General features: G+C 38.4%; 1 protein-coding gene across 3 annotated transcripts in view; it reads left to right on the top strand.

Annotated features, from left to right (window-relative positions):
* LOC103046701 (myotubularin-related protein 3) overlaps positions 1–20,650 on the top strand; it is a 30,904-nt gene that overhangs the window by 6,353 nt on the left and 3,901 nt on the right. For all 3 annotated transcript variants that reach the window (XM_049467859.1, XM_049467770.1, XM_049467806.1), the window contains exons 2-16: positions 5,459–5,518; positions 5,699–5,761; positions 10,089–10,205; positions 10,534–10,616; positions 10,803–10,966; positions 11,305–11,401; positions 12,527–12,640; positions 13,997–14,181; positions 14,281–14,415; positions 14,506–14,617; positions 15,703–15,898; positions 16,982–17,167; positions 18,111–18,281; positions 18,623–18,768; positions 19,573–20,542. In XM_049467859.1, coding sequence (XP_049323816.1) covers positions 5,516–5,518; positions 5,699–5,761; positions 10,089–10,205; positions 10,534–10,616; positions 10,803–10,966; positions 11,305–11,401; positions 12,527–12,640; positions 13,997–14,181; positions 14,281–14,415; positions 14,506–14,617; positions 15,703–15,898; positions 16,982–17,167; positions 18,111–18,281; positions 18,623–18,768; positions 19,573–20,542 — 2,742 coding nt within the window. In that variant the 5' untranslated portion in view covers positions 5,459–5,515. The remainder of the gene's footprint in view (positions 1–5,458; positions 5,519–5,698; positions 5,762–10,088; positions 10,206–10,533; positions 10,617–10,802; positions 10,967–11,304; positions 11,402–12,526; positions 12,641–13,996; positions 14,182–14,280; positions 14,416–14,505; positions 14,618–15,702; positions 15,899–16,981; positions 17,168–18,110; positions 18,282–18,622; positions 18,769–19,572; positions 20,543–20,650) is intronic.

The raw sequence follows: 20,650 nt of genomic DNA, 5'->3' as shown, positions 1-20,650 counted from the left end.
CAAATATAAAAACTGTTAGCAAGAAATAGCTAGCCCTGTGAGAATGCGAGAACATATGTACATTTGGCGTAAAATTAACACGTGCTTTCAGAAAAAGAACATCATTATAAACATACTTATCAAACATGTGATGGTAGTGTGATGGTCCAGGGCTGCTCTGCTGCCTCAGCACCTGAAGAACTAAAGGTTCTCAGCTATAATTGATGAAACCATGAATTTTGCTCCTACCAGAAGATTCTGATAGGGAATGTCCAGCCATCAGTTTGTGAACTTAAGCTCAGGCTACTTGGGTTCTGCAGCAGGACAACGATCCAAAACACACCAGCAAGTCCACCTCTAAGTGGCTCAAAAATATATAAAAAAGAAAAATTATATAATAATAAAGAAATTAAAGTTTTTGAGTGGCCTAGTCAGACTTTAATTGAGATGCTGTAGATGATCTTAAACAGACAGTTCATGCTCAAAAACCTGCCAGTGTGGTTGAATTAAAAAAAAAAAATCTTTAAAGAAGAGTGGACAAAAAAAATCCTTCACAGAGATATGAAAGACTTGTTGCCAGTTGTCGCAAACCTTGATTTTGATGGCAGTTGATGCCGCCAAAGGTGACACAACCATGTTATTAAGTTTAAAAGGAAATACTTTTTCACATAGGGCTAGGTTGGCTAGAATAGATTTTGTTTTCCTTAATAAATCATTAAAAAATAAATAATTGTTTGTATTTACTCTCAAACAAAGGTTATATTTGTCTCATAATAAAATGTTTGTTAATCTAAAAAAATGTAAGCATGATAAATAAGCAAAAACATATGAAATCTGTAGGGTGCAATTACTATTTTTTTATTATTCATTTAAAGACATTTTTATTTTATAAAAAAAATCAACCAGTGCCTCTGGTTGTTTGATTTGGAGCAAATTTTGTTAGCTAGCTCACCTTAACTGTAGTAAAGTATTGAGAAGAGATCTGAACTGCAGCACAGCAGGGTATGGTTGTTTTTCTGTGTCTGTGTGTACGTAAGCAGGATCGTATGTGCACGTTTGATGTTGATATTATCTCCTCTGGTTCTCTTTTGGTATTTAAGCTATTGCCCCTTTCATTCAGATGTGAAATGAGATGACAGGAGGCCCAGCAGGTCTCTTTCAGAGTCAGACCTCAGACCTTTCCCACTCCAGACATGGAGTCAGCATCGGCATACCAAAACAAGCAGATAAAAACACGGCTTTACGTGTCCTGAGAGCACGGAGGTGCTGGCGGCTTGAGGTCAGAGATAAGATAGACGAGTTATGACATTAGCTACTCTTAGTATTGGGAATTCCTTCCTCCTGCAGAATCAGCTCTGTTTTCTTTTTTCTATTCTTTTTAAAATGTGGCTTAACAGTATTTACACAGTGTGATTGAGCGCACAGTGCAGAACACGCACACATATATTCATCCTAGCTGCTTGAAAGTGTTGGCATAGACAAGGCACGCAAGTAAAAGTGAAAGTAAACACCAGAAACATCTGTTTCACAGATAACCTTCTCCTTAAAGTATGGTGAAAATGCAGGCTCCAGATAGCTGCTGCTGCTACTATTAGCTCTGCAGTGGACTTTTGTCCATGCTAATAGATAACAGTGTGTCCGGTGGTGTCAAAAACATATAAGAAAGTATGTCTGAGATTACTTAACCACTTGAAAAGGCTTATAGATGGCCATGCAGTTGGCATTATGCTAACCATGCTCTGGCATGCAAATACAAGTGCAAAATACAAGAAGAAAACTTGATCACCAAATGTTTCTGAGGAAATAAGCAACATTTTGAGTATAGGTGGCAATTCAATATACTTTGAATATTTTTATGTCTCTTCTAAAGTTTCCAAACTGCATAAATCCCTAGAAAAAGTTGAGAGACCACTATAGTTCCTGAATCAACTTCTCTGATTTTGCTATCTATAGGTATATGCTTGAGTAAAATGAACATTGTTGTTTTATTCTATAAACTACAGACAACATTTTTCCCAAATTCCAAATAAAAATATTCTCATTTAGAACATTTATTTGCAGAAAATGAGAAATGGCTGAAATAACAAAAAAGATGCAGAGCTTTCAGACCTCAAATAATGTAAAGAAAACAAGTTTATATTCATAAAGTGTTAAGAGTTTAGAAATCAGTAAATATATTTTTTTATTTTACCAAATTGAAAAACTCTGGAACATAGGCGTAGGAACCGGGGGGGATGGGTGGGACATGTCCCACCCAATATTAGAAACAGGTGGATTTGTCCCCCCCAAAAATGATATCAGTTCGCTCAGGTCAGCTGTACTATTAATGAGACAGACCGGACCAATCACGGAGCCGGTTCAGGTATTAAGTCACGCCTCTCAGTAGAAACAGCCAATCAGCTTGCTGGTTTTGCGGCGCGCGGAGCAGAGGCAGTTTGCTGTTGGGGAAGCCCCGCCCCCTCGCTGTGAGATTTAGCAGCGGGATCGGGACGCAGCAGCTTCAGCTGATTTTAAAACAGATATGGATATACGGAGATTTTACTAAAATAAAGGTAACGATAGGTTAACCACTTCAACTGTGATGATATGTTTCTGATAGCTGGTTAAAAATACACGTCTCTGAATCAGCACACAGTTTAAACCCACTGTGATTAATAAACTGCAGCTGTGTTAGTGTGTAAGCTTATCTTTGGAATTAGCTAGATTGGGAGTCAGGTTTAAAGGAAAAAAAATAAAATATATATGTAATGTTTCCCTGTACCTGATCAGCTAATCACTTTAATTTTCAAACTGTTTATTCATTTAGGATTACAGGACTTACTGTGAGCTATAATGAACGAAAATTGATTTAACTAACTAGTTATCTAGAAGCTGGATGTAGATGATCGCCAGAATTTAGTACAGTACTTTATGTTTGTAGTTTAAAGCAGTTACTTAACCCCGATCACTGCCCTAAACTAGTGTTTTCCACCTGATCAGCTAATAAACAGTCATTTACTGAGTTTACCTGTTAAAAACCTTTAGCCCCCTATGGAGCCTAAATTAATCATGTATATCCACCAGAGGAAGCTCTAGAATATGCAGAACAGTTTTAATATGCAGTAGAATATATAAGAACTGGGTTGAGAAAGTTACATTCTTTTACATAAAAGGACACCATCTTAAGAAGAGCTCTCAGTAGAAAAAAATAAAAGTGCAGGAGAAAATGTAAATATACAACAGAATTGACATGCCAATACATAATAATAATAATAATAATAATAATAATAATAATAATAATAATAATAATCTGTTATATTATTTTAAATATTAGGTGATAACTCAGACATTGCTTGCATAATTTTTCTAACAACAGTAGCTGTAATGTGGAGTAACATGTTTAGGTTGTAAAATCACCTTATAATAATAATTTACTTTTAATTAAAAGTAATTTCCACAAATGTTGTTCTTGGAAACTATCAAGCCCGCTCCTACGCCCTTGCTCTGGAATATAATCAAGAGAAAGATGCATGATCACAAGCCATCAAACCAAGCTGAAGCTTACATTTTTGCACCAGGAGTAAAGGCATAAGGTTATCCAAAAGCAGTGTGTAAGACTGGTGGAGGAGAACATCAGGGTTATTGCACCAAATACTGATTTCTGGACTCTTAAAACTTTATGAATATGAACTTGTTTTCTTTACATTAAGCCCTGCATCTTTTGTTATTTCAGCCATTTCTCAATTTTTGCAAAAAAAAAAAAAAAACTCTAAATGATGATATTTTTATTTGGAATTTGGGAGAAATGTTGTTCATAGTTTATGTAATAAAACAACAATGTTCATTTTACTCAAACATAAACCTATAAATAGCTAAATCAGAGAAACTGATTCAGAAACTGAAGTGATCTCTTCATATTTTTTTTCAGAGCTGTATATATGGAATACATTTTACTCTCCTAACACCTCTAAAAAAACTAACTACTTCTAACCTCATTTCCTGCTCACCTTCTTTTCCTCTCACCTTCTTTTTGCCTTGAGCTTCTTTGTCCTCTATTGCTAAATGTTCATCATTATTTGTAAGTCACTTTGGATAAAAGCATCCGCTAAGTTTAATGTAATTTTGAACCGCACTACAAAATTGCTGACACACCATATATTTCACTAGTTCTGTAATGGGAAGAAATTTTGAACACAGCTTTAGCATGTTAACTTTTTTTTTTGGCCTAGAGTTTTTTGAACAAGGGACAGTGCAGGACAGCCAGACTGCTTATTTACTTAGACTATATGAACACAAGTATTGGGACACCTGCTCATTAATTGTTTCCTCAGAAAACAATTGTATTAAAAATAGCTTATCCTGTCTTTGTTGGAGTGACCGTCTCTACTATCTAGGAAATTCCCCCAATCATCCCAAAGTTTTGAATGGAGCACCATCATTCCATTAATGCTGGGGGGCTTTACACCCCTCTGGCCCATGTCTGGCATTAGGCAATTTGCCAAAATTCAATTTTAATTATATTTTTTATAGCGCTTTTTACAATAGATGTTGTTAAACAGATGTTGTCACAAAGCAGCTTTACAGAGAAACAGGTCCAAGATTCTTATGAGCCTATAACCTTAGGATGAACCAAGGCTCAGTCAGAGAAACCCATCCCCCAAGGTTCCTGTTGACCTTCCCCAGAGAGTTTGATTATATTGGAAATACTTCTCCTCAGGGACTAGACAAGCTGTGCATGTGCGCTTGCCCATATGTCTTAGCAACGGGTGCAACTTAAAGTAGCTGAATGCATTTGTTAGAAGAGATATCAATAATTATTTGGACATTTATTATATATTAAAGGCTGTTTTGTTGGGCACAGCCCTTAAAACATTTTCCCATTTTCTCCTTAATTTACATGGCCAAACACTCAACCCACTCATTAGGACTCCCTAATTAGGACCCCTATCACTAGTGATGCCCCAACACACCAGGAGGGTAAAGAGTAGCACATGCCTCCTCCGATACATGTGAAGTCCGACACCGCCTCTTTGATGCAGCATTGCCGAGTAGCATCACAGTGCATTCAGAGGAAAACGCAGCGACTCTGTTCCGATAGATTAGCTCACAGATGTCTTGTGCTGCGGACATCACCCTTTGAAGGGAGAGAGCACCATCTACCCACTCAGAGAGAGCATAGTCAGTTATGCTGTCTCAGGGCTCCGGTAGCTGATGCTATATGAACAGGATTCGAACCGGCGATCTCCTGATCATAGTGGCAGCGCTTAGCCTACTGGACCACTCTGAGCCCCACATGATGTTTTTCACACAGTGAATAAAACGTAAAAGTAAAAAAGAGTTTACAATTTTAAATTTTATTACAGTAAAGCAATCTGTTGAGTTTTTGTGGTATGAACTGGACTTGTATACTCCTGGACTGGATGAGTCTAATGGCTGTAGATGTATGTTACCATGTTAAACTGTGTTCGCTTCTCTAACAGATGTTCTCTCTGTTCTTTAGTGAGCTCCAGCAGAGAGGCCTGCTGCTCTCTGGGCCAAGACCCCGCTCCCAGGGGCCATGGTGAGTGTGGACTCCATTCAGTAGTGGTTTCAGTAGTGGTTTCAAAACCCAGCAGTTTTGACCAGAAAGCTTGGTGACCACTGCTACTCTATACACACACAGACTGTTTGTATTAGACTGTATAACATCAATCATAACTAAAGTTAATGCAGACTAAATGGTTATGTATATGTGCGGCAGGGTGAAGAGGAGCAGCCCACTCTGGAGGCCGGGAGTCCGGTTGTGGATGAGGAGCACGTGCAGGTAATATAACGACTAATTAATCCAACATACTGTTCATTTTATGGAATGTAAACTTCGTAGCATCAGATATTGTGTTTCTTCTGAAATCCTGGCCATAAATACAGAAACTGGGAATGAATTACAAACAGAATTAGTTTCTCAGGGGGACATCTGTGAAAAATATTTCATACTTCTACTTTGTGATAAAACTCCTACATCCAGACCAGTTTGAGTTTTTGGGCTTTCTGGGTCACATGACATTGCATTTAGTAGCTCCTTCTAGTGCTGGCAATTTTTTTTACGATTCATTCAAATTACAGTTTTAATAAGATTTTCAAAATTGAGTACCGGTAATCGCGATTTTACATATACAGACATTTTATTTTTTTAATCTAAAATATCCCAGGTTACCGGCACCTCCCACAGACCAACGCGCATATTTTCATTCTGCTCAGTCCGAGTTCCAGCACTGTTCCAGCCTATTCAACAAACACACCCGGTAGAATAAAGCATATATTTAGCTAAAAACAAATCCTACCGCTTTAAAAAAAACTGCAGCCTCGCTCTCCGGTGAGAATCTGTGATTAATGGTGGAAAACAAAAATAATCTCTCCTTCAAAGTCTCTTCTGTGACTCGTTTAGTGTGTTATTTCCCATTTTTCAGTTACAAACTCTCATTTTGTAGTATAATCCAGAGTCCGTGTATAATCCAGAGTTTGTCTGTGGTGTGTGTACCTGAGGTCAGCGCATGATATGAACACATGGGCTTGTTATACATTGTTTTGAATCATTGATTCACTCAGTGAGTCGAATCAATCCAAAGTCTCTGAACGCCAAACAAATGGTTTAGAACTAGTTTTACCTGAAAGAAAACAAAACAATTATATATTTGTATAAGTGAGGAGCACTAGCTCCTCCATTTCCACTCGCTGTTGTGTTTATGTCAATCTCCGTGGAAAAGCACACCCATAATTACACTATGGTGCGTGGCAGTGGACAAATAACAATTTTATTAAACACGAGGAGACTAAACTCAGAGATGTCAGTCTGGACATGAGTAAAATTACCTGAGAACCACGGAGTTCAGCAAAAAACAGTACGCAATTTAGCCTGTAATTTTTTCTCGGAGGACGTCTGAGAAAAACACGCACATGGTCATTCCGGACAGGAATTAAATCACAGAGAACCCTTCATAAAAGAGAAAATGACCCAGGACCCCCTTAGAAACCACTCATGTCCGGATAGAGCTTTGGACATTTAATTTAAACACTGCTGCGAGTTTCTGATTACATTCTTCCACAAGACCATTAGTGAGGTTAGGTACTGATGTTGGATCATCAGTTTTGGCACTCTAAATGAACCCAAACACAGTGGATGGAGCTTCACTTCTACAGAGCTCAGTGCCGAGATGTTTTATACCCCATTAGCCAGCACTGGGCACTGTGACCTTAGGCTCATGTAACTGCTCCTGAGCTTCACATTCTATTGGCAGTGCTCCTCTGTGAAAATTATACAAGCTGTGTGTGCACAATTGAATGCCTTTGTCAGCAGTTGGTGCAAAATCGTCAAGATCAGACATCTTACAGAGTCAGGACTTAGACTTAGTTACACCTTCTTTGGCCAAATTCACATCTTGCAGATGATTTCTGCTCTCAGCTGAAAGTCTTGAGTTCTTGCAGGTTAATGTTCCTGAAGGGTCTGAAGGGTTGAGGGGGAAATTATGGGTCATCCTGTGTAAACCCATAATTTAAAGCTATAGTACATAGATATTGGGGACATAGATTTGGAGCCCTCTGTGGTGGGAATGTGTAATTGCACTGAGCATGTTGAAAGTATTTGTAGAACATGCACTGTAGAGCATGCACTGTGATGCAGTGCATGCAGTGCATGCACTCTTTTAGAGTGGATAAATCTGGCAACATATTAAGCAAGGGATCTCCCTTTTAGCTTCAAGGTTTCTCGAGTTCTAATTCTACGTTTCTTTAGCTTAAAATTGTTTAAATGAGCAGACGACAACAGTGTTTGCTTTTTATATAGCTTCAGGTTTGCAGTAGCTCTTGTATCAGTGCCATCAGCAGCACCACAGTTGTTTGGGTCAACAGCAAAATCAGTTGCAAAGAAATGTTATGTGGCCAGAAAAACTGCTGCTTCGTCCAATAAAAAATCATAAGGAAAGCTGATTTTAAGGTTTGTCCACAATATTTTCTGTATTTAAGTCACTAGGACTGTGAGGCCATTCCAGAAGCATCAGTTTGTATGAGTTCAAGTAATCCAAGGTGGATTTTAAGGTGTGCTTGGAACAGCCTTTCAGCCTTTTAACATTTGATTTGACAATTGCATTCAGGATTTGTTGGTATCAAAGTTATAATTGTTTTTAATTTTTCATTATAGTTAAATCTTATTTTGTTTTGACCTTTCCTTCTCTAATTCAGTTAGTTTTAATTCGTTTTTAGAGCAGGTTTGCTAGTTTTAATTAGTTTTTATTTTTTGATTAATGCTAAGTTTTAGTTTAGTTTTCATTAGTTTTAGTATTAGTTTTTTTTCAACTTTAGGTTATTTCTGAGGTGCAGGATGCAAAAAGATATTGGTTAATAAAAACAAAATAAACCAAAAAAAAAAAAAAAAAAAAAAAAAAAAAAAATATATATATATATATATATATATATATATATATATATATATATATATATATATATATATATATATAATACATATTCTACCTTTAATTTCAGTTAGTTTTATAAGCATTTAATAGAGTTCCAGTTAGTTGCCATTTTTTTTCTTTTAATTACCGTTTTAATTCGTTTCGGTTACCAAAAATGTTTTTTTTTTTCACTTTTAGTTTTCATTATTTCGTTCGTTTCGTTAACGATCATAACCTTGATTATTTTTTTAATTGATATTCTTTTTCCCACCCATGCAATATGGCCAGTGCCACTGGCAGCAACACAACCCCAAAGTGTGATACTCCCACCCCCATGTCTCACAGTTAGCTGGGTTTATTTTCTCAGAAAACTCAGTGCCTTTGCTGATTGTGGCTAGTTTGGGTTTCATTTTGAAAGTATCTGTCTGTAACACTGGTTTTTAAAACTCCTCTGGTTTCTTTAGATGTTTTGTAGCATACCTCAAACACTTTGTTTTGTGATGAGGTTACAGGTGAGTCTTGTTCTCATGACTCTTTTTCATGAAGATTTTGCTTGTGCAAGCAATTCTGCACAGAGGAACAGTGCACCACCGCGTTTTGATGTTGCTAACCCTTTTTGCAGGTTCTTGGCAGCCATATGGGGTGTTGATTTCCTCTGCCTTGTGGGCATTGTGGGTCTTTGTTTTCAGGTCTTTATGCAGTTGTTTAGAAGAGGTCAGAGCTGCTGAGTGTTAGCACAAGGTTTAAATAGTTAAAATGTATAATTCTTTGTACTTTTATTTAAGCAGATTTTTTCAAATTACAATTAGACTTTGTCAATGAAAAATTAGAGACTTTGCAATAGTTCAAATGTTTTCACAAACCACATCAGCTACTAGTTTTACTACTTTAATGGTGCCCAAACGTTCATTAACATCACAGTCCACTTATTGGATCTGTCTGTCAGTCCATTTAACAGATGAAAGCTTCCTACACACTGACATCATTAGATAGCAGTTAAGCATTCTTTAGATTTGAGAGGATATAGACATTGAACGCTGTTTGGATGTTCCATGATATTTGGCGTGTGTTTTGTGTATGTGTGTGTGTGTGTTTTGTGTATATGTGTGTGTGCGTTTGTGGGTGTTTTGTATGTGTGTGTGTGTTTTGTGTGTTATTTGTCTGTTTGTGTGCGCTTTGTGTGTGTTTTTTTTTGGGGGGGGGGCTGTTCTTTCGGTGTTTTGTGTGTGTGTTTTTGTGTTTGGTTTTGTGTGTGTGTGTTTGTGTGTGTATGTGATTTGTGTGTGTTTGTGTGTTTTTGGTGTATGTTTGTGTGTGTGTGTGTTTTTGGTGTGTGTGTGTGTGTGTTTTTGTGTGTTTAGTGTTTTTTTTTTTCTGTGTATGTGTGTTATGTCTCTCTGTGTGTGTAGTGTATGTGTTTATAGCTTTCTGAATGCTGTAATAAATGCCTTTTATATTCACCTATACATTTTATGTCATTTTTAACTCCAGCAAGTGTAATTTGTTGGTATAAGTCTGTATAAATGATTATATAGGTGTGTTAGTTGTTGACGGGTTTATGTACAATGTAAACTCTTAAATCTCTAACCTTACAAAAATTGGAAATTTGCTTTTTATTATAAATAATAAAAATAAATTAGCAATAAACTTTAAAATGTGTTAAAACTTGCCTGTTTGTGTGTCTGTGTGTTTGTGTGTGTGTAGGTACCCTTCCCTGTGTTGCAGGGCGAGTGTGTGGAGCACGTTGGCAGGGTGGAGGGAGCCGTCATCGCCTTGTCCAGCTACCGCCTTCACATCAAGCTCAAAGACAATGTCATAAACGTAAGTGTCTTTCACAGAGTTTTTTCTTTTCTGAACACACCCACAGGTGTGCTTGTGTGGCGTCTTCTCACGGGTGGCAGAGTGACGAGCAAGTGGAGGTGTGGGAAGACCTGTAGGAGTGCATTTGTTTGGACATTTGAATAGTAGCTGATAGAAGGAGGCTCAGAGAGGGAGGAGAGCTGTTTTACACAGAGATAAATACAGTGCAGTAAACGCCTGCAGTGAAAAGAACCTGTAATATTTCAGGTTATGTGTTTGAGTATGAGACTGCTGGATTAAAACGTGTTTCAAACTCTTTCACACTCTTTTAAACTCTTTTGTTCGGAAGGTTCCTCTGCAGCTGATCGAGAGTGTGGAGTGCCGGGACTTGGTTCAGCTGCACCTCACCTGTAAAGACTGCAAGGTCATCAGGTATAAGCATAAACACGGTTCACTCTTATCTACACTAATAAACAATCATTAATAAAATACTTAATAATAGTGATAAATAATTAATAATACAATAAATACCTTGCACTTTTTTGGGGTCTTAAATGTTGCGTAACGTCATTGGTGTGACTTGTTGGCTGATCTCAGACCTGTTCCTCTTGCCGTCAGGTGTCACTTCAGGTCTTCAGAGCAGGCCCAGGATTGGCTGAGGCGGCTGAACTCGGTGGTGCGCCCTCCGGCGCGTCTGGACGAGCTTTTCGCCTTCGCCTTCCACTCCTGCAGTGCCACCCTGCCAGCGGAGAGAGACCTGCATGAGGAAATCTGCCACGCTGGTACACAAACACACACACTTGCACAACCCTTTAGCTCACCCACAGTTACATAATTACACAATCACACTTTTAATAGACTGATTTTCCTGCCCTTTGTTCACGAGGAGGCTTTGTAGATGTAGAATAAACCAAATCCTGCTAGGAAATAACTGTAAATAGCGCCACTTTCTATTGAAAACCATATTTTTTTTCTTCAATCCAAAAGTGGAATTAATGCGCTAATCTGAAAAGTTGGCCGTAGGCGGTACATTAGGCAATGCTGTGGGCTCTGCTGTGTTACTGTGGTTCGTTATGCGTCTAAACTGATGTAACCCACTCATTTCTGGGATGTCTTCTAGGTGAACATGTGAGGGGCCGGTTTAAGGGCGAAGTGCAGAGGATGGGCTTCAGCAACCACAGTGCCTGGAGAATCTCCGACATCAACAACAACTTCAGGTGATTTTTCTCTTTCTTTCTCTCTCTCTCTCTCTCTCTCTCTTTCTGTTTCTCTTTTCTCTCTCTTTTTTCTCTCTCTCTCTGCTCTCTTTCCTCTCTCTTTTTCTCTCTCTCTTTTTCCCTTTTCTCTCTCTCACTCTTTTTCTCTTTTTCTCCTTTCTCTCTCTCTTTTTTTTTCTCTCTCTCTCTTTTCTCTCTCTCCTTTTCTTTTCTCTCTCTTTTTTTTCTCTTCTTTTCTCTCTCTTTTTCTCTCTCTCTCTCGCGCTCTTTTTTTCTCTCTTGTGCTCTCTCTTTTCTCTTTCTCTCTCTCACTTTTCTCTCTCTCGCTCTCTCTTTCTTTTTCTCTCTCTCTCTCTTTTTCTCTCTCATTTTCTTGTTTCTCTCTCTCTCTTTTTCTTTTCTTCTCTTTCTCTCTCTCTTTTTCTCGCTCCCTCCCTGCTCACTCTACCCTGAGATACTATAATACAGTAAAAAGTATATAGTCTGCTAGACCTAAACCACATTACACTATTATTACAGTCCCCTCACAGTAATAAAGAATTTAATTAAGTGATTGACCCCACTAATATATAATATTATTTTATTTTGCCAATCTAATGTTTATATTTCCTAAAAAGAACTCTTTTTAAATGCATCCAGCAATACGCTTAAAGAAAATATCTGTAGTTTAATCAGTTACAGCAATGCTGTTATTTTAGCTCTTAATAAAACGCCATAAATATACACACTCATTGTTTTTGTTCCAACAAGATCCAAAAGTATGGTAGTCTCTCATGATTACAGTATGAGAATGAGATTACTCATGGCTGTTAAATAATAAATACGTTTTGTGAGAATAGTTATTGCATTTTGTATTTTTTGGTTAGAATTCAGAAAAGGTACTGAAAAAAGTATCAGTTGGGTATCGAAAATGTTTAAACAATACACAGCCCTATTGGCCAACAATACTTACAATTCAGTAAGAGAAAACCCACATCCAGATCTTTCTATGAGTTTCATGATTCTATATAGAACCACTGCCTTTACCAAAGATCTTAATTAGACTACATTTAGGGTGGCATGGTATAAATACACTGCTGAGTTAAAGTATAAAATGAGATTTTCTGTCTTTCTTTCTCTCTTCAGACTCTGTGCCACTTATCCTGAGCAGCTTCTGGTGCCTAGCTGGGTCACGGACAAAGAATTAGAAAATGTGGCTTCATTCAGATCCTGGAAAAGGATTCCAGCTGTTGTTTACAGGTGTGTCTATCTGTGTGTGTGCCTGTTTGTATTTTAAGTGATTCCAGCAGGGGCATCGTTTAAAGGGCGTCCAGCTGCAGTTTCCCAGATGAAGCTCCTGGTTGGGCAGAAACTGAGGTCTTGGAATAGCAGTATGTAAACTGATCATAAAGGCTTACCTCAGAGGAGAGTTTGGGAACATACACACCTGTATAAATTGTGACATAAGATACACCAAAGTAATGGGACACAATGATATTAATGTCATGTTCGTACATATACAATCAGTGACACAGTGTAATAAAATAAAATAAATGCCAAAACACTTTTTGGCACAACCATACAGCTGTTTTAAATTGGTGTCACTTGTTGACTGATCTCAGCACTGGACTGCTTGTTAGGCAGATCTGAAGCCCCTGTTTGGGAGGAAGTAATGCTCTGCAAAACTTTAATTACTTTTTTTATAATAAAACTTTTAAACAAGTTAAAGTGTTAAGATAAATTAGATTATTTATATTATATATTATTATTATATATATATATATATATTATTTATATTTTGCTAGTTTGAACAATTCATCATATTCTTTATTCTTCTTTAATTTTTTCAAGTTTTTCAGAAACACAAAAACATTAGACAGTTGTTATGGGTATTTAAAAATGAGCAGCGATTGAAGAGGATAGTTTTTCATGCAGTTGAGCAGAACCAACCACGAACCTTAATCCTTATTCAAAACGATTGATTTAAAAGACATAAACAAGGTTTAACATTTTAACATTAAAATTTTATGGAATTTTATGGAATCTTTATACTATAGTAAAACCCTTGCAGACAAGCCCTGAATTGTGGAAAATCTTGGAAAATTATGTAACAAAACAACAATGAAAAGACAATAAAAAAGATAGCCCGATAGCACCGGTAGTTCCGGTAACCCAGGGCTCTTTTAGCTAGCATTTCATCCCATGTAGCTTGTTTTAAGATGGTAAACACACAGACTACAGTCCGGTATACTCTCCCCTCTGAAGGGAGAAAGAGCTAGCGCTGTGGTTAGCGGCTAATGCTAATGCTGCTGCTCCCAGCCTTAGTGCTGGAGAAACTTCACTGAAAACTCACTCTTATAACGCTCTACTTCTGCAGAGTGGCTTTACTGCTCCCTAATACCTGACTGGTAAAATTCATACATAAGGTGCACTGATGATTTTTGGGTAATTAAAAGATTTAAAGTGTGCCTTATAGTCCAAAAATATGGTACTACTAACTCATTTAAAAGACAATCCATCAGTCCTCAATTAAGATGAACTGAACAGGAGAGGAACAGGAGAAGAGGAGAGTGTGTTGTTGCAAATAACCTCACAGCTGTGATTTGGGTTTTACAGACATCAGAGCACAGGCGCTGTGATTGGTCGATGTGGGCAGCCCGAGGTGAGCTGGTGGGGATGGCGCAACGCAGACGATGAACACTTGGTACAGTCTATAGCTAAGGCCTGCACCATGGACCCGGCAGCCATCAAAACACTGAGCAACGGCCACCACCACACCAACGGTACTCACAACAATTCAGGTGAGCATAGGAGCTGCTTCCACTGGCTGATGCTGAACTCTATATACCTGAAGGGCTTTAGCTTTCTGTTTCTAACTTTCTATTGTTTGTATTGTACAGATCCTGTCATAACCAATGGCAATGAGGAAGCTGAACCACCCATGACGCCTTCTCAGAAGTTACTGATCCTGGACGCCAGGTCTTATGCAGCTGCTGTGGCTAACCGGGCTAAAGGAGGTGGCTGTGAATGCCCAGGTAAATATGATGCTTTTATAAACCTGTTCATATATAATTATATTTAAGGGAGGCTCCTGTTTAATGGTGAAGTGTTCCGTTTTTTTATAGAGTACTACCCAAACTGTGAGGTGATGTTTATGGGCATGGCCAACATCCATTCCATAAGGAGGAGCTTCCAGTGCCTACGGGCGCTTTGTGCCCAAGTGCCTGATCCTGCCAAGTGAGTATATCATTACATACTCTACACACTGTGTACATACCAGTGCAGGCCTGCTACCTACATAAACTGTTTTATTTAGACAATATATTATGTTCCAGGAATAATTGTGATAAACAATATTATATGCCAGTAACATATTGATATAATAGCATAATAATGGAGTTTCATGTTAGTATATCGATAAGTATATAGTTAAATAGATAAATTCAGACAAAAAATCAGTTCAATTTTTTTTCTTTTGTAAGGCTATAATTGTGTGTACTGGATCATTTTTTTGCTTAAAAAAACTTTAAAACAGATTCACACAGTGCTGTGTATATATTATATTTTTATTTTTAATGCAATTGGGAAAAAAAATTTATTCTCCATAAACTAAATGTATCCTCTATGAATCTGTGTTAAACATACGTCAGTTTTTTTGTTGTTTATTGTGTACAATATTCAATGCTGTGAAAGTTTTTTTTTTTTTTAAATCATACTTACATTTTTAACAAACACATTTTAATATCAGCCAAAGATAATATGATTAAATATAGAAAGCATTTTTTAAAATCAATATATTTATTGTTTTCCTTTTTCAACAATCATAACAATGTTACATGTGACCAACACCCACTTCAACCCACACAGTGCCATTAGTCCACAAAAAAAAAAGAATAATGAATAAGATGCAAGGAAATCCACAGAGCAGAGCCAGCATATTAATACAAATACAGATCCACAATAGAAAGCAGTTTTTAATAATTTATTTTATTAAGGGGGAAAAATCTATTCTGACAAACCTGTTCAAACCTGTGTCTGATATTAAAGATTTTGTTTGAGAATCTAAAAAAAATTAAGTATGACAAAAAGAAGCAAAAACAAAATAAAATGGGGGCGAATACAGTAATGAATGCTTAAATGCTTAAATGTCATTTAACATGATTGGCCAGCTGTTAGGTTTCATAACTTGCTGTGCCAGTGTAGACTCACAGCCACACCCCCTCACAAGACTGCAAACTGTTGATGTTGCTGTTTATAAAGCTGTTTGGCTGTGAGGAGTGCACTTTAATCTCACTATTCCATCTTCTGCTCGTCTCTCTCAGCTGGCTGTCTGCTCTAGAGGGCACTAAGTGGCTGCAGCATCTGTCTCTGCTGCTGAAAGCGTCTCTGCTGGTGGTGAACGCTGTGGATCGGGACAGGAGGCCTGTGCTGGTGCACTGCTCTGACGGCTGGGACCGAACCCCACAGATAGTGGCTCTGGCCAAACTGCAGCTGGACCCTTACTACAGGACCATGGAGGTGAGCAGACATGCACAGACGTGCACAGTTTAAAAGGACTTGCAATTAGTTATTAATGATATGATTTATTTATTTTTGGTATGTAAAGGGTGAGTCACTTTTATTTGAGAAACGAAATGAGAAGTGACCTTTCTGAATACCTTTAGCAAGTATTTGGTCAGGGAGGTGGGCCTATATTTTGTTTCTGAAGTAAAATTGTGTTCAGCAACTTTGAATGTGAGGCAGTGACTATATCCCAGTAATCGTTCCATGCTGAATCTTGATTATAGCCCTGAAGATAGATGCAGAATGTATATCTGTGTAACCCATGCAATTTTCATAGACAATAAAGAGCTGATGTGCGAGTAAAAGAATTCCTGTCATATTTTTCATTCATTATGTGCTCGTGTTACTTCTTGTCCAATGCTGCAACATGCAGTTGTGGTCTATTATCCCTGAAGATTTTTTTTTTGTGTGAGATGAAGTAACAATGAGTAATTATCTAAATATAATATAGTATATAGATATATTTAAACTTGATGGTGTAAGTTTTTGCCACCTGCCTCTGACTAGTTGTTTACTCTCCACTAACGATTACATCCAAGCTTATATAAACCGTAACTTGGAACTGCTGGTGTAGCTATTTACCTTAATATATTAGACCTGTATGGATGTGGATGAGAAGGATGGTCCCCCCTTACATATTAGTCTGGAAAGTACATGTCATAATATAAGGTACATGTGATAAATACATGTCAATATAAGATTCATGTGATAGGTTAAGTGATATCACATGTCATAATATAAGGTTCACGTGATAGTATATGTGATATAAGATACATGTAATAATACTACATATGATGATATAAGGTTTGTGATATGTACTTATCACATTAACCTTGTATTGTCATAATATAAGGTTCATGTGAGTTTTGGTTCCTCTCAGTGTTTCTTCCTCCTCCAGCTCTGAGGGAGTTTTTGTGTCCGTTGCTCACTGGAGGTTCTGTATCGTATGTTTAGTGTATTGTATTGATTTTCTGTGCTGCTTTGATTGGTTGAGTTGGTAATTTGTTAACCACTGTTATTGTTTATTTATCTCTGCAGGGTTTCCAGGTGCTGGTGGAGATGGAGTGGTTGGATTTTGGTCACAAGTTTGCAGACCGCTGTGGACACGGGGAGAACGCTGAGGACGTGAACGAGCGCTGTCCTGTGTTCCTGCAGTGGCTGGACTGTGTTCATCAGCTCCAGAGACAGTTCCCCTGCTCCTTTGAGTTCAACGAGGCCTTTCTGGTAACAGCTGCCTCCTACTGTTTCTAATGTGTACTGCAGAATAAAGCTCAACTAGGAGACACCACTGACAGGACAGCTGATGTTTCTTTTAGATTGGGACGACCAGTCTGATCCAGTCCTAGATCAGATACATTCACATTACAGACAAATACATGTGACTTATATTGATGAATAAGTTTTTATCTCTATAATTCTACACTAAATCGCTGAGAATGACTTTGTTTACACGCTTAATAATCTGTTTAACAGTAGAAAGTGTTGAATGTTTAAACTTTCTGAAGAAAATGGAAGCTACATTTAGACTTTTCCTGGAAAAAGTACACACTTACAAATAAAGGTATTTCCAAGAGAAAAGTGAATTGCAATATCTCAGCACATATAAACAATCATACAAATAAAATATATCTTTTTTTTTATTTCATATAAAACTTTACATTTTAACAAGGAAATACAACAGGGCATAATATTTTATGTTAAATGTGATTGGGTGGGAGGGGTGTGTCCAATCCATTAATACAATTTGAAAGGGAACAGCCCATGAAGTGATGTTAAAATTCTTACCAAAAGACTCTTTATCAACATCACATTCTCTAACTTTTGTAGATAGATTCAGATTTAATTAATTTGTAATTACTTTCTACTTTTTGCACATTTTCTTTTACACTTTTAAAGTGTTAAAGTGTTTCAGTTCTGTTTTTGTCATGAGCTGAAAGTACTAGTTTGCCTAAAATCTGACCCATTTTCCAATTCATCCCCAGATTAATCAGTCAGCCATTACACGATACATGTCTAAAGTGTGCTTCCTCAGTTTCTGTATTGAAGTTATGATGCTCTTGCAGCCAGCAAGTAAAGAAAGCCTGTTCAGACTGCGTCAGTTAGCACTGAGTAAACTGCGTCCTGATATCTGATGAGACACTGTGTTCCTGTGTTTGTGTGTGTGCAGGTGAAGCTGGTGCAGCACACCTACTCGTGTCTGTTTGGAACGTTCCTGTGTAACAGTGGGAAGGAGCGAGAGGAGCGGGGTGTGCTGGAGAACACCTGCTCCGTCTGGTCCCTCCTGCAGCCGGCCAACAGAGCCTTCCACAACATCCTGTACTCACCACACTCTGAGACGGTACTGCATGTCTTCTGTTCTACAGCCTTCAGACTCACTCAGCTCCTGTATATGGTGTAAAAATCATTTAGAAAGTCATTGAAGTCATTTGCCAGTATGTGCAAATTGGGATCACTAAGATCTTGTTTTGGCACCTAGTTGTTAGCCAAACATTTTAGGTGTAGTATCCTTTTAATGTAGGCATATATTAACTATAATTCAAAATACGAAAAAAAAAAAGCATTAAATAAAACCACTTTTTATTACCTTTTTGTATTGTCTGTTTTGCTCTAACACATGCACACATCACAAAGTAAAGTGAAAGGGAAGTTAATGCACATCTTTATTTCCTCTTCTGATAGGTGCTTCACCCGGTGTGCCACGTAAGAAACCTTATGTTGTGGAGTGCTGTGTACCTGCCTAACTCCGCCCCCTCCACCCCTTGTGAGGAGTCAGGTGCTTCTTATGGTTCTCCTTTAGTCTCACCTGAGGACACGCCTCCGGGCAGGTGAATACCTTTGCTACAAAGAAACCACAAATATTTCCACTTATGGTGTCTACAGCTCTGTAAAAAGTTTATCAAACTGAAAACCTTTGGAATATAATCAAGAGTAAGATGATGTAAAGATGAACACAAGCCATCAAACCAAGCTGAACTGCTTGAATTTTTGCACCAGGAGTAAAGGCATAAAGTTTTCCAAAAGCAGTGTGTAAGACTGGTGGAGGAGAACATGCCAAGATGCATGAAAACTGTGATTTAAAAACCAGGGTTATTTCACCAAATATTGATTTCTGAACTCTTAAAACTTTATGAATATGAACTTGTTTTCTTTGCATTATTTGAGGTCTGAAAGCTCTGCATCGTTTTTGTTTTTTCAGCCATTTCTCATTTTATGCAAATAAATGCTCTAAATTACAATATTTTTATTTGAAATTTGGGAAAAATGTTGTCTATAGTTTACAGAATAAAACAACAATGTTCATTTTACTCAAACATGTACATATAAATGACAAACTCAGAGAGACCACTTCAGTTTCTGAATCAGTTTCTCTATTTTTTTTTTCCAGAGCTGTATATACTGATATTTTCTCTGGCAGCTTTCATATGTAAAAATGTACAATCCTGATCATCTCATTTTGAAATACTACATTAAAACAGTAATTCGACTAATTAAATAAATTTAATTCCCAGCCCTACCTAACACTATGGGTATAATGTATACAGTATTTTCTAATAAAGTGCTTTGTAACAGTCCTTCACTGCAAAAAAAAATGTGGATAACAACTCTATTTTATACTCTATTCTCTCCAGATTGCCAAAGACTCGCTCCTATGACAACTTGCTCTCAACTTGCGAGGAAATGAATACTACGGCTTCGAGCCGCCGATGCAGCGACCCCAACCTCAACGACAAGTGGCAGGAACACCTCCGGTCAGTGGAGATCACCGTAGCGACAGAAGCAGAGGGGAACCCTCAGGAACGAGGTGGCGTTACAGCCAATGAAATTTCAGATCTGAATGAGATGGTGAACAGACTGGATGAGAGGCTATGGGAGGAGGGGTTGGAGCATAGTGAGTCTATTGCTAATATAGCAAACGAGAGCGTTTTCTTAAACGGGAGTGAGGGTGAGGAAGACTGCACCGATGAGGTGACCTACTCCATGCCTCCACTCTCAGAACTTCTCGAGGACGTGCCTGAACTGAACGGCAAGGACCTGGACGACGTTCTGTGCGAGGAGCAAATCGAGGAAGCTCTGGAACTTTCCACAGAGGAATCTTTCACCCCTGTAGTTTGTCCCCCCTCCCAGCTTAGCCACCTCACTAACGGCCACATCACTGTGGTGGAGGAACTGTGTCCTAAAGAACCTGTTAGTCCTGTTAAAAACCCCCGGCTTCACGCCCTCTCACAGAACAACTCTCCACTGGAGAGCTCCACAGAGACCTTAACCGAGGAGTGCCTGCCCCCACCACTGCACAAAACTGCCCGCTCGCCTTCCCAGTGTGCCTTGCCCCCTCTCTCCCTGCTGACCAATCACAACGGCTCTGTGTTCAACGGACATGCTCGCCGCGGTTCGCTCAGCCGCCAGACGTCCACGGCCAGCGGGGGGTCTCTGACGTCCCCCCAGCAGCGAGGAGTCCTGGACCAGGACGGACTGAGTGTGCACTGCGATGCCGTGCAAGCCAGGCTCAGGCAGATGGAGGCGGGACACCAGCTGCAGGTGGAGACGCTGAAGCGGCAGGTGCAGGAGCTGTGGAGCCGGCTGCATGTCAACGGAGAGCTGGTGAGGAACACGACACGCACACTCATTCCTTCTTTTATATCAACAGAACATAATAAAAGGTGGAGAAAAAATAGGAGAGAATGTGCAAACATTATTTTTATTACAATT

The sequence above is a fragment of the Astyanax mexicanus genome, chromosome 1 (genome assembly GCF_023375975.1).
Source record: "Astyanax mexicanus isolate ESR-SI-001 chromosome 1, AstMex3_surface, whole genome shotgun sequence".
Classification (NCBI taxonomy): Eukaryota; Metazoa; Chordata; class Actinopteri; order Characiformes; family Acestrorhamphidae; genus Astyanax; species Astyanax mexicanus.
The sequence above is the reverse complement of the archived record's forward strand: the minus strand, read 5'-3'. Positions and strand labels throughout refer to the sequence as shown.